Raw genomic sequence first — 26346 nt, 5'->3', positions numbered from 1 at the left:
TGTCCTAAATTTCTTGCTCAACAAGATTTCTTTCAATACAAATCCTTCAAATTATGTTTTACAGTTCTAACAGTAACAAATAATGATTATTGATGTTGAGGAGATACTGGATTTGTCTTCCATCAACCCAAACAACATTCTTGAACAACTGCAAGATACTGGTGATTTTTACATTCATCAGAAAGCAGTCAATGCATGGAATTTACTTTCAATGGAAAATGATTATGACAATGCGTCTGCTCAAAGTCAAGTTTTGTTGGATAAAACATGGGAACATTTGAATACAGGATATTGGAAAGACGTTAAGTTAGTTTGGAGACATTTGTACACATTGGCATCTCTGATGAAAACCTGTAGTTTATACTGTCTCAGTGACACACAGAGTGCTTTAAAAGCTTGTGATATGGGCTTGTTAATGGGTGCACCTATCTTTGATAACGTTCTTGGTAAATTAGCTTCAAAATTGTCCGAAATTTTAAGAAAAAAGAAAGATGTCGATGATGTTGTGGAACCTGTTTCAAAGAAAATAAAGGGTTGCATAGAATATGGAAGAGCCAATTATTTACCAACCGATGATGTATCAAAAATTGAAAATCGAATCCAAGAGAAGTTCTCCATCCCAAAAATTGATAACATATCTCTAATAGAATTTCAAGAGAACTATTTAAAGACTGAAACACCTGTTATCATTCAAAATGCTATGAATCACTGGCCAGCTATGGAAGGTTCACGAAAGTGGGGTATTGATTATTTGAGAACTGTTGCCGGATCAAGGACTGTTCCTGTTGAGATAGGTGATAAATATACTTCAGATAATTGGACACAAACTTTAATGAGTGTTAATGACTTTATTGATAAATACATAGCCAATAGGACAAACACAGGATATTTGGCTCAACATCAGCTTTTTGATCAAGTACCAGAACTAAAAAATGACATTCTGCCACCAGACTATTGTTATTTAAGTGATTCTGAGGCTGAGAGACCTATTTTAATGCATGCATGGTTTGGACCTACAGGCACTGTCTCACCATTGCATCACGACCCTTACCAGAATATCCTAGCTCAAGTAATGGGCTCAAAATATATTAGACTTTACAGTCGAGATTCTCCGCATATGTATGCTAATGTTGATTTTATCCTTGATAATACCAGCCAAGTGGATCTAGAAAATATTGACCAGGAGAGGTTTCCTGATTTTCATAGGAACGTTTATCACGAGTGTTTATTGAATGAAGGAGAAATGCTTTTTATACCTTTCAAGTGTTGGCATTTTGTAAAATCTCTATCGACTAGTTTTTCTGTCAGTTTTTGGTGGAAATAAAATGAATGATAAATTTGAATTTGTTAGCAGATCCCATGACAATTTGTAAACAAAATGTAAAATACTAACTATAATAGTCAAAATAAACATTGAACAACTTTAAGATTCTGTGCGTAAAAACAGTTTGGAGAAACAAAATTTTGTCGATATATTGTCGTAAGAGAGGGTCTTTAAATAACGTCCACATTTCTAAGGCCATTCGAAAAACTTTAAAACTCGAATTGGAAACATGTATTCAAAATAGAAAGTCATAATTTCAGCTCAAGAAACTAAACTAAACGAAAATTACACGAGGGTGGAAAATCTTTGAAGAATTGATAATGGACAATTACAAAATACACTTATGATTATGTTTGCGGTGATTAGAATCAATTGAACTGACTTTATCACAATACATAACTTGTTTCTTTTTTTCAGTAAAGAATAAAAAAAAAAAATATATGAAAAAATAATGGTATACTTGAATTGACTTAAGATAATGTTAATTAGTTGTTGCTTGTTGGTTTGATTTGTTTAGTTTATGGAATTTTACCCAAGAAGACGCTGTTCGAATCATCTATTAAAAAAGGTACGATTTTTTTGGTTTCTTATTTTGTTTACAGTTCTTGTCTGTCTGTTTCAGACCGGAAATTTAAAGTCAATTTATACGTTTATGAAACTGTGCTTTGATAATGCAAAAGCAATGTAAAAACATATTTTGCCACAAGAAATTTAAATTATTCGTTTACAACACTATTTGATGTCAAAGCTATCTAAATTAACGGTCTGTATATTGAATTTTTCGTAATTCTTTCGTCAGGTACAACCAACTGACAAAACGCGCAATTTTGTTTCGATGATTCCTTTTATAATGTTTTTTTTTGCAAGCTCAGCATCTTTTTCATAGCTATTCAGACCTCACCTTTTATACTGTCAATCTGGCTTCAAGAAATTGTTTCCATGCTACGAACAATGAACTTGATGTATACAATCTGTTACATAGTATACGGTCCGTACTTTAAATGTTTGATGGGGTTGGTACATGAGAGAAAGAAGAGCATAAAAGTTCGTTACAAATTATTATTAAATTCTCAAACTCAAAAAAGATTTTGAATTCTCCAACCAATGTCCATTCAAGTGAGCATGATATCCGAACGTTTTCAACCATATCTTGCTATTAAGTGGAAAGTCCAAGAAGCTCTATAAACCAATTTTAACCCTGAAAAGTAATGAGCTTGATTTTTCTTTTACTTGAACGATTCAAATGTATCGCTTCGTGTAGCAGCAAATGCGGTCAATCGTATAGCTGATAATTCGCTTTCAGTTCGCGAGCGTGAGCGTGATAGTCTGCGTGCCGACTCACGAACATGTATTTCAAGGCTCCTCTTAAAGCGTTGTTTTCTTTTCATTTCGAACGCATGCCGTGTGTTTTGATGTGCTTTAAAGATCATGATGTAGAGTTTGTACGTATAGATTAAGATGAAATGAACGTAGTTTAGCGCTAGTATGATAACAAGCATGGTCACCGTTTTCGTGTGCTCGCTCAGTTGTGTTTGATAGACGGCAAATCCGGCAATCAAGATCACACTTGATGTAAAAGACGAATATGTGACGTGCGACGTTTCTCGGTAATGCGACGGTACGTGACGGGAACGTATACCTTGTATGACGTTTAAGATATCGATGATGAAGATGAACCCGAGCTGGATCAAAACGTCTTCGTTGTTACTGCAATGAAATTCTTGACTTAGTGATTTCGGATACGTCGTTATTTCCTTTCGTGGCGGATCATCGAATAAGATAATCGCAATCAAAAGTGAAATATCAACTAAGAAAGCTAACATGATAGTGATGACTGTTGATGCACGTGCTTTTTGAATCTCACGTTTTGACATGCGTAGCTTAGCTTTGAAAATCAACAATACTTTATGTGTTTTACCGAGATTTATGGAGGTGATTAAGGTAAATAGAACACCAACCACAATAGGTCTTGAAATGCATTTCACATAATTTGGATATCCTATGAACACGCAGACACTTGAAACAGTCAATACAGCGTGCGCTAGTATTTGACATAAGGTGACGTGAGAACTTGACGCCATCACGATAGGGGTATCACGTTTTCGCAAATACATGATCAATGTGAAAATAACGATCAATAGTAGAAGTCCGGACAAACTAACGATAACCAAAGTCGCAGGAGACCTGGTATTGAACTGGAGGTAAAGTTTGGTGTAAGGGTCAAAGCAATAGGTTCTTGATCGATCGCTCATCTCCCCTTGAGGACATTTTCGGCAAGAAGTTTGATTTTCGTTCCGAAAGTACAGTTCATGACAGGTCTCGCAATACCAACCATAGCTTGTATCCCAGCCTTTTTCTTTGTAAAACGAATGTTTAAGTTCAGCACCTAGGCTACATTTTGGTTTAGTTAAATGACAGAATGGTTTAGCTTTCAATGCGTTTCCTGGGTCGTATTCTTTGTGGCGAAAGAGTTCTTTAAGCTCAACTAAATTGACGTAAAATGTATTTCTCCACGCACTGATTTGTGCTTTGATAACACGTTTGTCGAATCTAAGAGAATTAAAAACCAGATCTTTAACGAAATCGCTCAAACCAACCCAGTCACTGACATTGAAACCAACAGGAATAATGGTTGATAGAAAATGTCCAGGTGGGAAAAGTTTGTTGATGTCATTGTCTTGCAATATACGTTCCATGAAGCTTTTCTGATAGAAATTTCTCTTAAAATCATGAGTGAAATATAGTAGATTGTTCATGGCTAATGCGCCAGGGATGTCATAGAAAACGTTGAGATAGTCATCAATAAGAAGTGCTTTGATATCACGTCCGTGCCCTGTGTTATTGGCAACCCGTATATCTTCACTGTAACTTTTGTTTGTCGAAAGATCTAACACTTCGTAGTTCAAGAAGTATAATCTATCCCATGCTTTAGTCTTCATGTGTTCTTTTCTTACATTGAATTTACGTAGATTTCTGTTGCTGCCATACAGGACTATGAAGGATAACCGAGGCTGTTTTAAAATCAGTTCGATAGTATGTTTGATTTCTTGGTCATTGTTTATATCCACGCTTGTTTCTTTGAGACATCCTTTGTTCTTGTACACCATGTGATAGTACGTACAAAACGCGCTTGCATCATCTGTATGACATTGTCGATTTTGTGAAAGTTTCCCTGGTGTATCTTGAATATTCAGTACAGCGGCTACTGTTATATTAAGCTCTTTACGAAATGCATTAATTCCGTTCTGGTGTAGGTTTCGTCCAAAACTAGCTTCATAGCTATACACAAAATATGGATGCTCTAACAGGCTTCCAGGGTAGATGGGTTGAAAGGTCAATGCGAATAAAGGGATATCGCGAGGTAAGAGTATTGCGCTAAGTAGTTGCGTTAATTCGAATGTTAACAAAGACAATACTACAATTCCGTCCAAATTTCTGGTTCCTTTGATATTATTGTCAATACATTTTCCTGTTAGAGTTATATAGTTTTGAGTAACTAACGGGAGTGCAGCGTCTAAGAGTTTCCGAGGCTGATCTCCGCCAACATCCATCGAACAGAACGGCATTGGAGCGTTCAAAATTTGATCATTCTGCTTGATTTTCTCTCTTATAATACGTTCATGGCGTACTGCATTTGAACAACTGAATTCGTACTGGCTTTGACATGATGTCATCGAGAACAATCCGTGCAACCAATAAGGTTCTCCCACAGAGCTGGCAATGATACCAAATAGTATGGTTAGAATCATCAGGAAATTCATTGTTGTCACCCCAAATCAGCAATAATGTTTTTCTGTATATCTCTTTGTAGTTTTTATGATGGTGACTACGAACGGTAGTTTCAAATCAATAATTCTTAAATCTTCTTTTCTCGAAATAGCAGCAGTTTACGTTTTTTGTTCTCTCTATCTTCAAAAACTCCATTTAAAATTCAGCAAATGATTATCATATGCTATGGTCATATGCTTTGAAATGGAAGAAGATTTTTCTTCTTCATCTTTCCACCATAAGCATTCTTGAATGTCATTACGTTTTGCAATGCAATGTTTAACAAATAAATATTCTTCCCTCGGCAAACAGGCTATTCAAACATTCAACTCCTCATCGCATGCATCATAAAGAAAAATAAAGCCTTTGATGGACTGACCAACCTAACCTAAGTAGATTCTGATTGCTCCACGCATGGCACGTATTCACTCTAAATGCTATGGCTCCGTAAGAGAATCTGGCCAGGTTGGCGCACCATTCTCAAGTTAAGGAGGTATTAGAATTGTAAAAAATTGAATTATTGAGCCTCCACTGTACCATATTGTTTATAACACTTGTTTATAACTATTTTCACCAAAGCCTCTTCATCTCTGACCAGAAATTGATTAATATTGCCTAGTATACACTGTCTGCACCCCAAAATGTGTGTGAACCCCAAAATGTAGGTTTTTGGTTTGACGTCCACTGAAATTTTCAACGTGTTTGCAGCCAGAAAACTTTGGAAATGGATAGCCTATGAATATATCAACTTATCTAAATCGAATTCATCGCTTATTTTGATAATTTTCTTGCGAAACCAGAGATGTTTTTCCAAAGTGACGTCTGAATTTTCGGTCAAATTTTCAATCAAATAAAAATTGGTACACCAAGACTAAAAGATAAGTCCTAAAAACTAGGGTCGACTTTAAAGCCCTGTTTATCCTGAACATTGTGTCAAAATTTTATGCCGGTAGCTCAAACCCAATAAAAGATATGTCATTTTGAAGCACCCTCATTTTTCGAAATTTTGACAAAACTGACGTCAAAAAACGTCAAAAAGTAGCAATTTTTCCGTGAAAAACGGAACTAAAACTGATTAAAATGCTACTTTAAAAACACCAAGCGAAGCAAAACTTTTAGGTTTCTTTTGATAATTTGACAGAAGGTCTCCGGTTAAAAACTTTTTTACAAAAAAACATAAATTTTGATGTGTAATTCTTCTGCTTTTTTCTGCAAACACGCAAAAATACACCTACATTTTGGGGTGCAGTAGAAAAGCAATTTAGATTTTTGACAATTTTTTGGATCAATTCCCTTATTTTTTAAATTTATGTCGATTCTGTGTTGTATTAGGTCTTACCATACAAAAAATCAACAAGATTTATTGATTTCACTAGAAGTTATACGGAAAAAGACTAGCCTACATTTTGGGGTGCAGTAACTTTGAAAAATGAAAGTTCGGGCGTGAATAATTTTTATCAACAATGGTTTAAAATGGAATTATGCATTGGGAAAGAATCTTTAGGTGACAAATAAGTGTTATTAGGCTCATTTTTGTATTTCCAATGATTATTTGAGGCGTCAGAAAGAAAACAAAATTCATCGACATTTTGGGGTGCAGACAGTGTATTCAATTTTACCAACAAGAGCATTTTCGATGTCTCTGCCGACACGAGAGATCTCGACATACTTGCCAGAAGTTTTTTTTTAAAGTTTATTCAAAGTTCGATTTTGAACTAGATTTCATTAAATAGCACAGTTGAATAATCAAAATATATTTCAAAGATGTTTTTCATAATTCGATACATTTTTCAACTCAAAGTAAACACATCACTTATTTCAGATTTTTTTCAGAAAATAAAACTAAATGTGATGATTAACTCTATACTATACTACTGTGATTGCTCATGTCGGCATATGCCGACATCTGGCAAATAGGTCGAACCTTTATTTTTTTTCCGTGGCAAATAGGTCGAACCCATAAAAAATTACGAACAGCAGTTAAATGTCAGAGGTCTTGTCACAAAAATACTTTAGATGGCGATAAAAGCATGAAATTTGGCACAGATGATCCTTAGAGGGTCTAAGACTTAATTTTAAACAGTAACGCCAAATTTTGTCGTCTGGCCACCTGCCAGACCGCTGCCAGATTTTGACTCATCAGGTGACTGGGCAAAGAATTATTTATTTAGAATATTCAAATCGATGTTACCAGAGGAAAGAACATGAAATTCTGATGAAAATTGATGTATAAAACATGCCCTGAAAATGTTCCTATCAAAAGTTATGAAGGTTGAAAGTTTTGTGATGAGGTCCATAAGCCTTTCCAGGAAAAACTTACAAGGCTCGTAATTTTGGAACAAAATTTGATGTTTCATAAATTTCATACATTATTTAGGGTTTTACGTGGACTTTGTATGAATAAATTTCAAAATTCCAAGACAGAAAATCAAAATCATACGGTCTTAAAGTCTAAGCAAGGCTCGAAATAACAATTTCAAGTGGGTCGGACAAAATGTCCGATCAGAGTTGCTTTAGCTTGAAAATTATGATTTTTGGGTCGGACATGAAGCTATTTGGGTCGGACAATGTCCGATGTCCGACCGTTATTTCGAGCCCTGCTAAGGAACAAATAGGAGGCTAGGAACCTAAAGACCCTTTCTTTTTTCTCTTAGTCGTAGCTAGTATCTCCTAAAGGGAAGAGTTTTTCCATTTTCTCTAAATATGCTGACTTTAGCTTAAAAAATAAACAAATATTATCTTCTTCGATGCTCTTCATATTTGTTTTCAAGCTTCTGACTTCTTGAGTCTTTGCAACCAACATTTTGCTTCTTGTTGTAAGAAGATAAACAGCATTTCAACGATAATCTGTCTTTAGGAAAAAAGAAATCAACACTACGTACATTGGGTTCGAGAAATTTGGTTTTAACTTTAAACTTCAACCTCGAGATGCTTTTGAAGAGCGTCTGAGAGGAGCAAAGTTAAGCTTGAGAATTGAAAACCATAAAAATACTACAGAATATGGGATCTGGACGTTATTTCATCATTTTGTTTTTTACTTTTTCAAACTTGAACATCATTCATTGCAAGGATTCGCCATATTGGATTTACGGTTTGTTTTCAATGTCGTCATGTCACAGTCGTTTTCCGTTCAGCTGCTCTCAAGCTGATGCAAACCAACAATTATTGGAAATCACCATAAAACTCAACAATAAGATATTAGAGTCAGAAATGGATTTTTGTGCTCAAGACGTCGGTAGCAATGAAACTGAACTCTTAAACTCTATATTACCCGGTTTATACCAAGAGAGATTTAATGTAACTGGAAAATGCATCAATCTGAGTGTCAAAGGAATTCATGTTAGTAAAGCCATGTTTGTTTATACCCATTTAACTTTTGAATTAACGCAACTTGTCAGTGCCATTCTTTTACCATTTGAGATTCCACTCCTGGCGATCACCTATCAGAAGATGTTTCCAGCGCCTTACATTGCTAACCCTTTATATGTGTACAGTTATGAAGCTTCATTTGGTCGTGATATACACAAAACTGCGATCAATAATTTTCGTAAACAACTCAATATCACTGTAGCTGCAATGTTATCATTGGTGGAAACTACAGACTTGCCAAAGAGTTCTAACCAATCAACTATCTGTCAGCCCTCAGAGAATGGTGTATTTTGTACGTATGTCCAATTTGAGATTCCAGGTGCATGTTTCAAAGAACGCATAGTTGACGTACAGGACTCAAAAGACTTGAATGATACATTAAGTAATATATTAAAAAGTCCCTCTTTGTCATTTGTTTTGATACAAGGAACCAGTACGCAGTTAACATCCTTTAACAACAAAATCACTCAATTAAAGAAAATTAACCAAGGCTTAAAGAAAATATTTTTCTTGAATTTTGAACGGGAATCAAACCATGTGATGACTGCAAATGCTGGTGGCGAAGAAACTCAACAAAAAGGAGTCGACTTGACCCTGGCAAGTCATGGACATTCTGATTTGACGACATTCAATTATGTTTATCAGTTACCAGGTTTCACCGGTTTTAACACATTGTTACATTATATCCACCATTTACCTAAACACTTCTTAACAACAGACTTGTTTAAAGATCTCAGTAAATTTTATAGTCTTGAACAGATGAAGGAAACACTGATCCGTAAAAATCCACAGAAATTCGGATTCTTGAAAGCATTCGCTTTGAATCCGAAATTTTATGAAGTTTTCGTTAATGAAGAAATCAAGACGAGCATGTATGAGGAAGTTAAGTATACGCGAGAACTTCTTCATGCGTATTTGTTTGTGTGGAAAGATGTGTTTTATTTAGAACGTCTTCTAGACAAGGCGTCAAACCTCTCCAACTCTCTAATCAACTCAAATACAGCTTTTAAAGAGAAACCATTCTGTTATTTAAGTAAACCAAACTGTAAACAAGGTTCAGAGCTAGTTTATTCATATTACGTTGAGCCGAATTGGAATCGAAGTTATGGCTACCATTGCGAGAAATGCAAGTCGAATTACTTCAAAAATGTCTCTGGTAATACACAGTGTATCGAATGTCCTCGTTTGTTAGCTAATTCTGATGACCACACATTTTGCTATGATCCGTACACACCCATATACCTTTCACTAAGCAAATCGCCAGCTTTTCGTCTATACATTATCATGTCCGTAATTCACGTCTCGTTGGTTATAATCACATTATTCACGTTCTACAAGAAACAGCATACACCTCTGGTCAAGACGTCACAAAAAGCCATCTCTTATGTTCAGTTGATAGCACATATCTTACTAACCATCATCCCTCCCATCGTATTTCAAGGAATGCCAAATATTGCTAAATGCTTAGCCAAGCCAATCTCTATCGGTTTGCTTCTGTCTATAATATCTGCAATTAATTTTGGGAAAACACAAAAAGTTCTACGTATCTTTAGCTCGAAAGTTCGGATGACAAAAAGAGACGTGCTAATGACAAAGGCGACTGAAATTTTCGTCATAGTTTTTATTGTTTTGATTGATATCGGTTGCTTAGTGGTATCTCTTGTTTGGGGCGGTACCGTCGAAACACATGTGGCATACAACGAAATCGATTTGAAGGCAGAATATTACTGTAATAATGATACGGTATTACTTGTTCAGTATGTTTTCATATTATTCGTTATTATTACGAACGCTATTCAAGGGATACGTGCTCGTAAACTACCCTCGCAATATCTCGAAACCAATTACGTCATTTATGCGTCATTTGTCTCCGGGGTAACCATAATGGCAGCCGTTGGAATATATATTTCGCAGACCAGCAATCATGCTAAAACTGTTGTGCTTTTGTTCACAGGACTTTTGTTGAACCATCTGAACTTTCTGTTGATATACTTTTATAAGATGTACGTGTTGTTATATAGAGGTGATATCAACAAATCGATTATTTTTCGAAAGCAGAGACAAATGAGGATAGCTTCTATTTTAGTAGAGGCTCGCCATTCGTCTTAAAAAAGAAACATTTTGACACAAATTTGCCATCTATCGCATCAAGATTTGGATTTACAAGAAGTCTTTACTGTACTAACTTGATGACGTTGTTATTAACATCATAAACTAGACACACATATCAGAAGATATTTTATCAGATCTATACAAACAATAAACCCTTTTTTATAAGAAGCGATAATTTTTTTTCTTTGGTACTTCGAGTCTCAAATTTTCTAATCCTGTTTTATTTTCAGGGCAAAATGTATACATTTTAGAGGCTTTATATCCCATTTTTGATACTTTGACCTTTTATTTGCCTAACATTCTGATATTCCAGGATCAACTTTGTTCTTATTTTTTCTCAACTTTGTTCTTTTTTTTTTCTCAACTTTTAGCCTTATACAATTATTCTTATAAAAAAGTGTTGGTATATGTATAATTTATCGAAATTTCTAAGCGTCAAAAAGATATCGACTGATTTTGATTTCAATCACAAATTACTGGTTCTTGAGAGGTTTGATTGATTATTTCTCTCAAAGCAACTGTTTCAAATAATCCAAAATTATTTAGGAGGCTTTTTGATTCATCGTTGTACAAAAATGTCAAGAATAAATCTGCGGAGAAAATTCGAAATCGAAAAACCAAAGTCAGTTTTAGTTTGATGAGTTTAAAGAAATGTTCTCAAAAATAACTTCTACAATTTTGTTGTTTGAATCATCCGTTTTGGCGCTCATCAATGTTTTGGCAATTTGCGTTATTTTGAGCACAAAGAATTTACGAAAAACTTTTCACGATGTATTACTGCTAATTCTTTTTTCGCTACATTTTGTTTTTGGAATTTTAAACCTAGTGAAATCGGCTATGGTTTTGTATAAAGGTGAAAATAAACTTATGGCGTATTTACGCGATTGTGTTGGTTGCGCTGAAATCACTTTTACATTCATACTTGCCTTGGAGCAATTTGTAGCTATCCGACAACCTTTTTTTTACGCTCGACTTGAAAAGAAGCATGCATTGTTGTACCTATTTATGACTTGTCTAATTCTTATTGCTTTCTGGATATGGCTGTATTTCTTAAAGATGATATTTTTCACTGTGACGGCAGCATTGGTGATACTGGTCGGTGTTTTTCTTTTCATAGCGAATACATTATTATACAAGTCGGTCAAGAAACAATGTGAGAAAATCAGTGGTACTATAGTCGCCCGATCTGAAAACAATAAAACTGCTCGGAGAAATCGATTGAGAAAACGTAGACTTAAATCTTTGAAGATTTGTATCGGTATTACAGCTTCTTATCTCTTGACCTGGTTTCCACTTTCCGTTTTCATTGTGGTTGATTTACATGTAATGTTCAGTAACTATCTTGTGTACATTTTCCAAATTTTCTTCTTCTCCAATGGGATTTGGGACGTGATGGTGTATTTTTACTGCAATAAAAAAGCAAAACGAAGATTGTTGTTTATGACAATGAAGCCAAAGATTGATATGCAAAACCGGTGAATAGTTAGCAGAAAGTAGATCTGTCAGCTACGGTGCTGCAAGGATAATTTTAGGTTATTTTGTTCAATAACTGCTTATTAAGTGACAGACCTTCTACATTCTGTAACTTTCGATACTTTTGATTCTTTAGAAAAAAATATTATGAAATGAGGATGTTTATTTTATTGGATACCGTACTACTTCGAATAAACACCCCAACGCCCTGGGCGTTTATTAAGTTTTTTAGTTGATCTGCCGAGAGTGCTTGATGATATCAGAGATTGTTATTAAAGAATTAAAAGAAAGAAATAAATAAATCATAGTCCCTTTCTTTTAATTTAAGTTTTCTTTTATATTATATTACTTTCTTACAGCTTGTTTCAAATAAACGCCCCTCTTAAAGGGAATGGGAAGTGTTTATTCGAAGGGGGCGTTTATTTGAGGTGGCGTTCCTTAAAACGTTTTTCTCAAACAAAGCAGGGGTGTTTGTTCGAGAGGGCGTTTAAAAGAAGGAGACGTTTATTCGAAGTAATACGGTATTTCAATTGATTTTATTGAGTTTCGAGATACGTATAACGGTTTAAAATTGGATCTTTCCAAAAAAACGTCTTACACCCCAAGAACATATTTTCCAGCTTAAAATTGTTGAAAATTAGAAATAGAAATTACTGGTTCCTGTATAAGCTTTCTTAAAATTCACGTAATATGTTATTCAAGCCTTTTATGAAAAAAGTTTTTTTCATTCCCCACCTCTCTTGTGTGTGAAAATAGAAACAAAAAGCTTGTATTTCAAATAGCTTTGATGAGTGGAATAGAAAGACGCGAAATTGGTGAATTTTAATATAATTATTTTTTCAATTTATCCTAAGAATCAAATTAAAACGATCTTCAATAATCAGTGTTGTACCAAAATGTCATTAATCTTCTTCTGCCTTTCCCTACGGAAAACGGAAGAACGGTTGATATCACGGCGTAAAAGTAACACGTAAAGTTTGTATACGTAAACCAATGCAAAGTGTTCAATATTCAGAATCAAACACGTGATCAACAAAACTACCGTCCGTGCATTTTCACTAGACTGTGAAAGATATAAAGCTAACGAGGCTATAATAACGACACTCGACGTAAAAGAAGCGTAGATGACGTAAACGGTTTCACGGTAATACGACGGTAGCTTACGTGCACGTATCCCTTGTATAGCATTTGTAATTATAACGATCAATATAAAAGCGTATTGAATCAGTACTGCCGTATTATTGCTGCAGTGATATTCCTTTTGTAGAGTGTCCTTGTAATGTGTAACCTGCATCCCAATATCACCTCTCCCCGCCATAGTCACCACCAGAACGCCTCCGTCTAACAGCACTACAAATATCACAACAAAAATCTCTGTTGCTCTTGTTACTATAATATCCTTACGTGACATGCGCAATTGCGTGCCAAAGATACGTAACACTTTCTGTGTTTTACCAAGGTTGATAGACGTTGTTATAGAGAAAAGTATGCCAATCGATATAGGTCTCGCAATGCATTTTGCTGTATTTGGCGCTCCTTCGAACAACCATAACGGTATAAAGGTCAGTAAAATATGAGTAGCGATTTGGAAATAGGAAATACTCTTTTGTGACGCTCTCACCAGAGGTGTGAATTGATTTCTGTGGAAAGTAACGAATGTTAAGAGTATGAAGAGTCCATGAAACGATGAGATGATAGCGTATACCAGCAATGAGTCTGATTGCCCGAATGATAAGTAGACTGTCGTATAAGGGTCGTAGCAAGATTTCCTGTCTGGCGAACTCAAATGGTATTTTGGACACTGGATACATTCTGTATTCCCTGATTCGGGTTTAAAGAAACCGTTTGGACAATGGAGGCAATGGTAACCGAAACTTCGAGTCCAGTTTACTTCTGCGTAATAGGAGTGGCTTAGATAAGTTCCTTTCCCGCATTGCGGTATAGTTAATCTACAGACCGGTTGCGCTTTCAAAGCATTTCGTGGGTCAAAGAGATAAGTCCGATACACTTTCTCAATCTCGATTAAGTTAACATAGAAAACAGCTCTCCAAAATTTCAAATAAGCTGTGATAATTTGCTTGCTATGTTTTAACGCTTCGAAGACTTGATTTTTCGCTTTTGTGGGGATTCTGTCCCAATACTTTGGCTTGAGTTTAAGCCATTTCAGTATTTTGTATTTCCCTGGATCAATATTTATCAGTGCCTTCGCTATCAAGTTTATATCGTAAAATTTGTCAACGCTTTCAAAGAATTTTCTGGTTAGAAAATGAGCTTTTAAATGGTGCAGATAGTGAACCAACGTATTCAATCCCAAGGCTCCTGGTAGATTGTAAATATTATCAAAGGATTTGAAACCATCGCCATACCTCCCTTTGGCTAGACTCGTCACTTCACTGGATGGGTTCTCATCAATGATTTCAAAATTGATAAAAAATAGATTTTGTAAACGTTTATCCTGTCTTTTCCAGCTTTGCATTTTGACTTGAAATTCTGTTTGTAGATGGCTTGGTCCTTGTATGAGGATGAACGATAATCGTTCAGTATGAAGAATGATTTCCAAAGTTCGATTCAAGTCTTGATCATCGCTGACGACTACAGATCTCTCTTTCATACAAGAGTCTGATATTTCCAATTCAACGTACGTACAAAAGGCTCCTTGGTCTTGAGAGTCGCATGTCGTTCTATTGGATTGGATTTTGGCTGACTCATCTGGCTCAACTAGGTTCAATACAGCAGCTATAGTAATGTTCAGTTGTTTTCTGAAATTGTTGATCCCCGTTTTATGAATTTCCTGTCCGAAACTAGCCTCGTAACTATAGACGTATAGAGGATTGGCTAGGAATGAGGCTGGATAGATTTGCTGATAGGTGATCGCCAGAAGTGGGATGTCAAATGGTAATAAGATTGAACTAACAAGTTGCGTAAGCTCAAAGGTCACATGAGTGTAAACAAACAGTGCTTTGTTCTGGTGAACTCCAGTCATTGTTGGATTTATACAATTTCCAGTTAAGTTAAAACTACCTTTGAAAAGTCCTGGTAAAAGTGAATTTAACATCTTTCGTTGACTGTGTCCGACGTCTTGAGCACAAAAATCCATTTTGGTTTTCAGTATTCCATTGTTTTTCTCTATAGTAAGGTCCATCAGTTGTTGATTTGCGATCGCATTCGAACAGCTGAACGGAAAACGACTGTCACATGACGACATTGAAAACAAACCGTAAATCCAATATGGCGCATAGTCACTGTGAGCGGTGCTCAAGTTGGCCAACATAAAGCACAAAACCATAAAATGCTTGCTCAACCTCATGTTTTATCGACTACTACAGTACAAGCTTTTCTCAAATTTTCAAAAACATCGCTATGATGATTTCATATATTTTCTGCTGATTAACATACGCCTCTCTATTTGTTAGCAACATTACACATAAACTACAAACACACACAAAAAATTGTGAAGAGCTTTCTGTATCAACACGCGACAACAAGCAAAAAAATTCAAATTCATCAAAATTATTGTGACATGATAAAACAATGCTAATACCAATTAGCCTGTATCAAACCACTTTACAAGCTTTTGTTTTAAGCTCGACCTAACAAATAATAACGTTGGTGGGTACAGGCTGATATTTAATCTCACCACGAAATCTAATTGTTTAACTAATTGCGCAGGCCGGATTATTTAGTGATGTCATATGCAAAGAGAAATTTCTTCCGCTTAGGTTTAGCAAATCTTTTTTGCCCAGTGCAAAGTTTATTTTAACTGAGCAAAATTGAGAAAAATGAATCTTCCCAAATAGGGCCGGAGGATGTTGTTCAACAAAAATATTGAGCAGGGTGAGCAAATATAATGTTTGAAATTGAAAAGAAAACTTTTAAAAGCCATACTACTGAAAAACAAAATATTTTTTAATGAGTAGTCGCTAGAAAGAAACACTTCTTATAAAAACAAACTATGTAAAACGTAAGGCTTCGAGATGTTAAGAAAAAATTGAGATCATGTATAAAGCTTCTTAATTCTTAAACACCCAATTTTTAAAAAGTGTATACATTATTACTTTACACGCAAATTTACTATATTTGTTGTTGTTGTTTTTTTCATTCGGATAATCCTTTACTATGTAATCTTCAGGTCCGAAATTAACAATTTGATTAAAAGTGTCAAAAATTCTTAAGTATAATTATTATGAACGTTTCGGAGGTTCTTTGCTACAGCACTCACCCCCCCCCCAAAAAAAAAAGCTGGCGAAAATAAAAGAAGCGAAAGCAAAAAAAAACTATAATTGGTGTATACGTAAATTTTGACTTTTTCCCCACAGCTCCAAAGAGAAGGGCGAATTGCGAGTTGCTCAATATCAAAAAAATACTGTCTCTTGTTTGAAAAAATCTAGGAAATTTCAGAAAATTTTTTGAATTTAAAAGCCGTCTGTCCTTCAAAACGCTCTTTAAAAAAACCACCGTTTTTCTCTATTCAGCCAGCACGTTACTGACTTTCATTTGTCTTTTACGATTATAAACGGAAGCACGGTTACTGCTTTTACGGAAAATCATCACGTATAATTTGTAAACATAGATTAACATAAAATGTTCAATGTTGAGTGCTAAACCCATCATAAGTAGCAAAAGTGATCTCGAATGTTCACTAGATAGAGCAAGATACATTCCAGCTGATGAAATGATTATGATACTTGACGTGAAAGAAGCGTAGATGACGTAAACGGTTTCACGGTAATGCGACGGGAGCTTACGTGCACGTATCCCTTGAATGGCGTTTGTGATGATGATGAGTAAGATAAATCCGTACTGAACAAGCACAGTTAGGTTATTGCTACAAAAATATTCACGAGTCAGTTTATCTTGGTCATGTACCACAACCACCCTTACTTTGCTTCCCCATAGCGTACGAATCAATAAACTTCCTGCGTCTAAGAAAACAACAAACGCAATAACGAATATTTCGGTAGCTTTGGTCATGAGAACATCTTTACGTGTCATTCTCAAATCTGCATTGAATATGACCACAACTTTTTGGATTTTACCTAAATTAATTGCTGTTGTGATTGAGAAAAGTATTCCAATAACAAATGGTCTTGCAAAGCATTTGGCTTCACTTGGCTGTCCTGTGAAGAGTATTATGGGTACAAAAGTGAGGAAAATATGAGTCACCATTTGCACATACGAAATATTCTTTTGCGAAGCACGTACTAAAGGAGTGTGTTGATTGCGGTGAAAGGTGATGAAAGATATGAAGATGAATATTCCATGAATGGTCGCTAGTATGGTATAAATCCAGAATTCTTTTGATTCGCCAAACGCTAGAAAGACCGAAGTATAAGGATCATAGCACGATTGTCTGTCGGTTGTACTGAAAAAATGAGCAGAACACGGTAAACATTTTGTATTGTTCTCAATGTTTTTGTAAAAGTGTTGTTGACATTTTTGACAATGAAAACCGAAGCTTCTTGACCAGTTTTGTTCTTTATAATAAGAGTACACCAATTCGTGTCCCTTGGTGCATGCTGGGATTGTTAAGTGGCAATACGGCTTCGATTGTAAAGCTATCGCTGGACTTAAGTTTGGCCAGTTATCCCATCTTCGTGCTTCAACCCAATTTATATAAAAAAGCTCTTTGTATGATTTACTATATGTGGAGAGAAAATTTCTTGAATATTTGACATCTTGAAACGCTTGCCGTTTTAGAAAGTCTGGTATCAATTTTAATAAGACTTTTGCATCTTTGCCTTCTACATTTATCTTTTCCAACCATTTGAAAGTCTCAGGGTTGAAACCGATGATGAATTTTTTGATCTCTTCAGATGTCCAATACATTCCGAACTCTTGAAAGAAGTTGGGTGTCAAGAAGTGGCCTTCCATATGATGCAGATAGTGAAATAAAGTATTCATACCTAAACTCCCTTCCAAGTTATAGAAACTATTTACTGAAGCGTATTCATGCCCAAATGGTGAGCTTTTCAAAACAATGGAATGATTATGCCAATTATTTTCGGTCGTCTCGAAGCTAAGGAATATTTTGCTAATGAGCCTCGGGTCTTGTAGTCTAAGCTTGTCAATTTTATTATCAAATTCAGTCATTAAAGTGCTACTACCTTCAACAAGCACAAATGAAAAACGTGGTGTCTCTAAAAGAAATTCTAGCGTGGTGTTTAATTCTTGATCATCGTTGATATTTAAAAATCGTTCTTTAAAACAACTATCCTTAAAACCAAAACGTAGATAAGTACAAAAAGCACCGACATCATCCCGACAATCTTTCAAATGTCGTCCATATTTTTGTTGATTGTTTTCTACCAAATGTAAAGTGATTATTATAGTAATGTTGAGCTCTTGGATAATGTTTCTGAATCCAGTTATATGAACGTCACGCCCAAAACTGCCATCATAACTGAATATGTAGAATGGATGTGTTAAATAAAGGTCCGGATACATCTGCTGATAAGTGATTGCCAGGAATGGAATTTCAAACGGTATTAGAATCGCACTTGCAAGTTGCGTTAATTCGAATGTTAAATGACCATATATGAACATAGCTTCTCTCTTATGGATACCAGTTATGGATGGATCGATACAATGTCCTGTGGTGTTTATCTCTTGGTTAGATAGTAATATAGGTAGCAACGCATTAATCAGATTCGATTCCCGATCACCAACATCTCTGGCGCAAAAATCCATTTTGGTTTTCAGAATATCGTTATTCATTTTGATGGTTTTGGTCATCATATTATGATTAGAGATAGCGTTTGAGCAACTGAATGTATACCGCGATTCGCATGAAGACATGGAAAATAACCCGTAGAACCAATAAGGTGCTTCAGGACTGATGCTGGCGATTGGAATGACGATTATTAAGAGAAAGTCGAGTATTTTGAACCATGTTTCTTGTATCATATTCATATGTCAGTCTCCTTCTTTTGTTCTGAACGACAAATTTTCAATCTGCTTCTGGATATTTATTCTGGCATATCCATGGAAGGTTTCACACAGGACAATGTCTTGACGCACCCCTTTATTTATAATTCAGGCGCTAAAATAGAACGCAAGCTTGTTCTAGTTATAGAGCGTCAGATTTGTTGACATCGTTTTCCGAGACGAATGAACAAAATAAAATCTGGTCCAGTAGAGAGCTATCGAAGTCCGAGTTATGGAGATTCTAATGTGATTTATGTCAGTGTTTTATTGAAACAATTGCGATAAATCATAAAATAACTAAACTACATATTCCATTACGTTGTAATATCTGTCTTCAACTTTGTCTCTGAAGTATTTGAGAACTTTATACGTTGTTCACTTATTCCAAGCCGATGGTTAAAGGATTAATCTTCAAAGTATCTGATTCGTCAGGTTTTTAACTGGTGTAATCCAATTTTCATCACACACGAAATTATTTACTAGCAAAGTAAGGCCTTTCTCAAAACCTCAAGTAATTTCGAATAATAATTCAATAACTTAAAAGAAAGTTGGGTAACAATTGTCGTAAATATTCAAAAGATATATTTGATTGAATAAAATTAGAATACAGCTGATTATTTTTTATACTAAGGTTTCATTCTTTCATATTCCCATACTTTGATTTTCATTTCCAAACCCTATTCAATTTTCATGAAATTTGAAAAAAATCTCTTTGAAAAAACCGTAATTTTTCTCTATTCAGCCAGCATGTTACTGACTTTCATTTGTCTTTTACGATTATAAACGGAAGCACGGTTACTGCTTTTACGGAAAATCATCACGTATAATTTGTAAACATAGATCAACATAAAATGTTCAATGTTGAGTGCTAAACCCATCATAAGTAGCAAAACTGATCTCGAATGTTCACTAGATAGGGCAAGATACATTCCAGCTGATGAAATGATTATGATACTTGATGTAAAAGAAGCGTAGATGACGTAAACGGTTTCACGGTAATGCGACGGGAGCTTACGTGCACGTATCCCTTGAACGGCGTTTGTGATGATGATGAGTAAGATAAACCCGTACTGAACAAGCACAGTTAAGTTATTGCTACAAAAATATTCACGGGTCAGTTTGTCTTGGTCATGTACCACAACCACCCTTACTTTGCTTCCCCATAGCGTACGAATCAATAAACTTCCTGCGTCTAAGAAAACAACAAACGCAATAACGAATATTTCGGTCGCTTTTGTCATGAGCACATCTTTACGTGTCATTCTCAAATCTGCATTGAATATGACCACAACTTTTTGTATTTTACCTAAATTAATTGCAGTTGTGATTGAGAAAAGTATTCCAATAACAAATGGTCTTGCAAAGCATTTGGCTTCACTTGGCTGTCCAGTGAAGAGTATTATGGGTACAAAAGTGAGGAAAATATGAGTCACCATTTGCACATACGAAATATTCCTCTGTGAAGCACGTACTAAAGGAGTGTGTTGATTGTGGTGAAAGGTAATGAAAGATATGAAGATGAATATTCCATGAATGGTCGCTAGTATGGTATAAATCCAGAATTCTTTTGACTCAGCAAACGCTAGAAAAATCGAAGTATAAGGATCATAGCACGATTGTCTGTCGGTTGTACTGAAAAAATGAGCAGAACATGGTAAACATTTTGTATTGTTCTCAATGTTTTTGTAAAAGTGTTGTTGACATTTTTGACAATGAAAACCGAAACTTCTTGTCCAGTTTTGTTCTTTATAATAAGAGTACACCAATTCGTGTCCCTTGGTGCATGTTGGGATTGTTAAGTGGCAATACGGCTTCGATTGTAAAGCTATCGTTGGACTCAAGTTTGGCCAGTTATCCAATCTTCGCGCTTCAATCCAATTGATGTAGAAAAGCTCTTTGTATGATTTACTGTAAGTGGAGAGAAACGTTCTGGAATATTTGACATCTTGAAACGCTTGCCGTTTTAGAAAGTCTGGTATCAATTTTAATAAGACTTTGGCATCTTTGCCTTCTACATTTATCTTTTCCAACCATTTGAAAGTCTCAGGGTTGAAACCGATGATAAATTTTTTGATCTCTTCAGCTGTCCAATACATTCCGAACTCTTGAAAGAAGTTTGGTGTCAAGAAGTGGCCTTCCATATGATGCAGATAGTGAAATAAAGTATTCATACCAATACTCCCTTCCAAGTTATAAAAACTATTTACTGAAGCGTATTCATGCCCGAATTGTCGGTTTCTCAAGACAATGGAATGGTTAAGCCAATTAATTTCTGTCGTCTCGAAGCTAAGGAATATTTTGCTAACGAGCCTTGGGTCTTGTAGTCTAAGCTTGTCAATTTTATTATCAAATTCAGTCATTAAAGTACTACTACCTTCAACAAGCACAAATGAAAAACGTGGTGTCTCTAAAAGAAATTCTAGCGTGGTGTTTAATTCTTGATCATCGTTGATATTTAAAAATCGTTCTTTAAAACAACTATCCTTAAAACCAAAACGGAGATAAGTACAAAAAGCACCGACATCATCCCGACAATCTTTCAAATGTCGTCCATATTTTTGTTGATTGTTTTCTACCAAATGTAAAGTGATTATTATAGTAATGTTGAGCTCTTGGATAATGTTTCTGAATCCAGTTATATGAACGTCACGCCCAAAACTGCCATCATAACTGAATATGTAGAATGGATGTGTTAAATAAAGGTCCGGATACATCTGCTGATAAGTGATTGCCAGGAATGGAATTTCAAACGGTATTAGAATCGCACTTGTAAGTTGCGTTAATTCGAATGTTAAATGACCATATATGAACATAGCTTCTCTCTTATGGATACCAGTTATGGATGAATCGATACAATGTCCTGTGGTGTTTATCTCTTGGTTAGATAGTAATATCGGTAGCAACGCATTGATCAGATTCGATTCCCGATCACCAACATCTCTGGCACAAAAGTCCATTTTGGTTTTCAGAATATCGTTATTCATTTTGATGGTTTTGGTCATCATATTATGATTAGAGATTGCGTTTGAGCAACTGAATGTATACCGCGATTCGCATGAAGACATGGAAAATAACCCGTAGAACCAATAAGGTGCTTCAGGACTGATGCTGGCGATTGGAATGACGATTATTAAGAGAAAGTCGAGTACTTTGAACCATGTTTCTTGTATCATATTCATATGTCAGTCTCCTTCTTTTGTTCAGAGCGACAAATTTTCAATCTGCTTCTGGATATTTATTCTGGCAGATCCATGGAAGGTTTCACAGAGGACAATGTCTTGACGCACCCCTTTATTTATAATTCAGGCGCTAAAATAGAACGCAAGCTTGTTCTAGTTATAGAGCGTCAGATTTGTTGACATCGTTTTCCGAGACGAATGAACAAAATAAAATCTGGTCCAGTAGAGAGCTATCGAAGTACGAGTTATGGAGATTCTAATGTGATTTATGTCAGTGTTTTATTGAAACAATTGCGATAAATCATAAAATAACTAAACTACATATTCCATTACGTTGTAATATCTGTCTTCAACTTTGTCTTTGAAGTATTTGAGAACTTTATACGTTGTTCACTTATTCCAAGCTGATGGTTAAAGGATTAATCTTCAAAGTATCTGATTCGTCAGGTTTTTAACTGGTGTAATCCAATTTTCATCACACACGAAATTATTTACTAGCAAAGTAAGGCCTTTCTCAAAACCTCAAGTAATTTCGAATAATAATTCAATAACTTAAAAGAAAGTTGGGTAACAATTGTCGTAAATATTCAAAAGATATATTTGATTGAATAAAATTAGAATACAGCTGATTATTTTTTATACTAAGGTTTCATTCTTTCATATTCCCATACTTTGATTTTCATTTCCAAACCCTATTCAGTTTTCATGAAATTTGAAAAAATTCTCTTTGAAAAAACCGTAATTTCTCTATTCAGCCAGCATGTTACTGACTTTCATTTGTCTTTTACGATTATAAACGGAAGCACGGTTACTGCTTTTACGGAAAATCATCACGTATAATTTGTAAACATAGATCAACATAAAATGTTCAATGTTGAGTGCTAAACCCATCATAAGTAGCAAAAGTGATCTCGAATGTTCACTAGATAGAGCAAGATACATTCCAGCTGACGAAATGATTATGATACTTGACGTAAAAGAAGCGTAGATGACGTAAACGGTTTCACGGTAATGTGACGGGAGCTTACGTGCACGTATCCCTTGAACGGCGTTTGTGATGATGATGAGTAAGATAAAACCGTACTGAACAAGCACAGTTAGGTTATTGCTACAAAAATATTCACGAGTTAGTTTATCTTGGTCATGTACCACAACCACCCTTACTTTGCTTCCCCATAACGTACGAATCAATAAACTTCCTGCGTCTAAGAAAACAACAAACGCAATAACAAATATTTCGGTAGCTTTGGTCATGAGAACATCTTTTCGTGTCATTCTCAAATCTGCATTGAATATGACCAGCACTTTTTGGATTTTACCTAGATTAATTGCAGTTGTGATGGAGAAAAGTATTCCAATAACATATGGTCTTGCAAAGCATTTGGATTCACTTGGCTGTCCAGTGAAGAGTATTATGGGTACAAAAGTAAGGAAAATATGAGTCACCATTTGTACATACGAAATATTCCTCTGTGAAGCACGTACTAAAGGAGTGTGTTGATTGCGGTGAAAGGTAATGAAAGATATGAAGATGAATATTCCATGAATGGTCGCTAGTATGGTATAAATCCAGAATTCTTTTGACTCACCAAACGCTAGAAAAATCGAAGTATAAGGATCATAGCACGATTGTCTGTCGGTTGTACTGAAAAAATGAGCAGAACATGGTAAACATTTTGTATTGTTCTCAATTTTTTTGTAAAAGTGTTGTTGACATTTTTGACAATGAAAACCGAAGCTTCTTGTCCAGTTTTGTTCTTTATAATAAGAGTACACCAATTCGTGTCCCTTGGTGCATGTTGGGATTGTTAAGTGGCAATACGGCTTCGATTGTAAAGCTATCGTTGGGCTCAAGTTTGGCCAGTTATCCAATCTTCGCGCTTCTATCCAATTAATGTAGAAAAGCTCTTTGTATGATTTACTGTAAGTAGAGAGAAAAGTTCTGGAATATTTGACATCTTGAAACGCTTGCCGTTTTAGAAAGTCTGGTATCAATTTTAATAAGACTTTTGCATCTTTGCCTTCTACATTTATCTTTTCCAACCATTTGAAAGTCTCAGGGTTGAAACCGATGATAAATTTTTTGATCTCTTCAGCTGTCCAATACATTCCGAACTCTTGAAAGAAGTTTGGTGTCAAGAAGTGGCCTTCCATATGATGCAGATAGTGAAATAAAGTATTCATACCAATACTCCCTTCCAAGTTATAAAAACTATTTACTGAAGCGTATTCATGCCCGAATTGTCGGTTTCTCAAGACAATGGAATGGTTAAGCCAATCATTTTCTGTCGTCTCGAAGCTAAGGAATATTTTGCTAACGAGCCTTGGGTCTTGTAGTCTAAGCTTGTCAATTTTATTATCAAATTCAGTCATTAAAGTGCTACTACCTTCAACAAGCACAAATGAAAAACGTGGTGTCTCTAAAAGGAATTCTAGCGTGGTGTTTAATTCTTGATCATCGTTGATATTTAAAAATCGTTCTTTAAAACAACTATCTTTAAAACCGAAACGGAGATAAGTACAAAAGGCACCGACATCATCCCGACAATCTTTCAAATGCCGTCCATATTTTTGTTGATTGTTTTCTACCAAATGTAAAGTAATTATTATAGTAATGTTGAGCTCTTTGATAATGTTTCTGAATCCAGTTATATGAACGTCACGCCCAAAACTGCCATCATAACTGAATATGTAGAATGGATGTGTTAAATAAAGGTCCGGATACATCTGCTGATAAGTGATTGCCAGGAATGGAATTTCAAATGGTATTAGAATGGCACTTGCAAGTTGCGTTAATTCGAATGTTAAATGACCATATATGAACATAGCTTCTCTCTTATGGATACCAGTTATGGATGAATCGATACAATGTCCTGTGGTGTTTATCTCTTGGTTAGATAGTAATATAGGTAGCAACGCATTGATCAGATTCGATTCCCGATCACCAACATCTCTGGCGCAAAAATCCATTTTGGTTTTCAGAATATCGTTATTCATTTTGATGGTTTTGGTCATCATATCATGATTGGAGATTGCGTTTGAGCAACTGAACGGGTACCGCGATTCGCATGAAGACATGGAAAATAACCCGTAGAACCAATAAGGTGCTTCAGGACTGATGCTGGTGATTGGAGGGACGATTATTAAGAGAAAAACGAAAATTTTAAACCATGTTTCTTGTATCATATTCAATGTCAGTTCCAACCTCCTTTCTTTGTTCAGAAGGGCAAATATTTGATATTCTACTGGATATTAGTTTCGGCAGATCGTTTTCCGAGACGAATGAACAAAATAACGTGGTCCAGTGGAGAGCTATCGAAGTCCGAGTTATGGAGATTCTAATGTGATTTATGTCAATCGTTCCTGAAAACAATAGCGATATTAAGATAACCCAACTACACATTTCAGTACGTTGTATTATCTGTCTTCAACTTTCTCTGAAGTATTTGAGAAACTATACATTGACCAAAAGTCCTTATTCCAAGTCGATGGTTTAGTGATTAATCTTCAAAGTATCTGATTACCAGTTTTCTAGCTAGTGTAATATAGACTAGTTTTCACCACCCGAAATTATTTTATGTTAGCAAAGTACGACCTTTCTCTCTCAAAACCTCAAATAATTTCGAAAAAATAAAGTTTTAAATTTAAAAGCTTGATAAAAGAAAGTTGGGGAACAATTGTCGGAATAATTGGCTGGGCTGTCGAAAATATTTAAAGATATATTTGATTCAATTAAATTAGTATCCAACTGATTGTTTTCATACTAAAAGGTTTCATTCTTGCTATTTCCATACTTTGTTTTTAATTTCCGAATCCCCATTCAAACTGTTCTGATTGATAACATGATTGGGAAAGTTCTTGGGGAAAGTCACGAATGTTCAATTATCAAAACGGACGTTTAGAATTAGTCGATGGTAATACTCGTTAGAAATATGTCCAAATTCGTATAGGCCATTTCATGGTCGAAATGAATCATGGGTAATCAGTATTTATTGTGCCTCCATAACGGCTTCCCATTGGCTCGACGCAAAAACATCCAAAAATTTAGACCACAGAAGAGCGCGGTGGTCCAGATAACCTAGTATTCTTTTCGACTGTGAAATGGCCTGTGAATTTTATTTCAAAAAATTATTTTTTAAATATTACAATGTCAGCTCATGGCAACAAACTTTCTTGCAGGTTAGAGAAAATCCTTAC

At 35.3% G+C, this 26346-nt stretch overlaps 3 protein-coding genes across 3 annotated transcripts in view; 2 read left to right on the top strand and 1 right to left on the bottom strand.

The window, feature by feature from the left end:
* The first annotated feature begins 35 nt into the window (after window positions 1-35).
* Window positions 36-1427, top strand: LOC136805549 (lysine-specific demethylase 8-like). Its single transcript, XM_067062118.1, has one exon. The coding sequence runs from the start codon at window positions 83-85 to the stop codon at window positions 1322-1324; it is 1242 nt and encodes a 413-aa protein (XP_066918219.1). The 5' UTR covers window positions 36-82; the 3' UTR covers window positions 1325-1427.
* A 312-nt stretch (window positions 1428-1739) lies between these two features.
* LOC136805566 (putative leucine-rich repeat-containing protein DDB_G0290503) overlaps window positions 1740-26346 on the top strand; it is a 68658-nt gene continuing 44051 nt past the window's right edge. The window contains exon 1 of the mRNA XM_067062132.1: window positions 1740-1892. The gene's annotated coding sequence lies outside the window, so the exon portion shown is untranslated. The remainder of the gene's footprint in view (window positions 1893-26346) is intronic.
* On the bottom strand, window positions 2512-5132 carry LOC136805542 (uncharacterized). The gene has a single exon (XM_067062111.1). It carries the CDS (start codon window positions 5083-5085, stop codon window positions 2551-2553), a length of 2535 nt encoding a protein of 844 aa, XP_066918212.1. The 5' UTR covers window positions 5086-5132; the 3' UTR covers window positions 2512-2550.

This window comes from Clytia hemisphaerica, unplaced genomic scaffold (genome assembly GCF_902728285.1).
Source record: "Clytia hemisphaerica strain Z4C2 unplaced genomic scaffold, Clytia hemisphaerica genome assembly, whole genome shotgun sequence".
NCBI lineage: Eukaryota > Metazoa > Cnidaria > Hydrozoa > Leptothecata > Clytiidae > Clytia > Clytia hemisphaerica.
The sequence above is the reverse complement of the archived record's forward strand: the minus strand, read 5'-3'. Positions and strand labels throughout refer to the sequence as shown.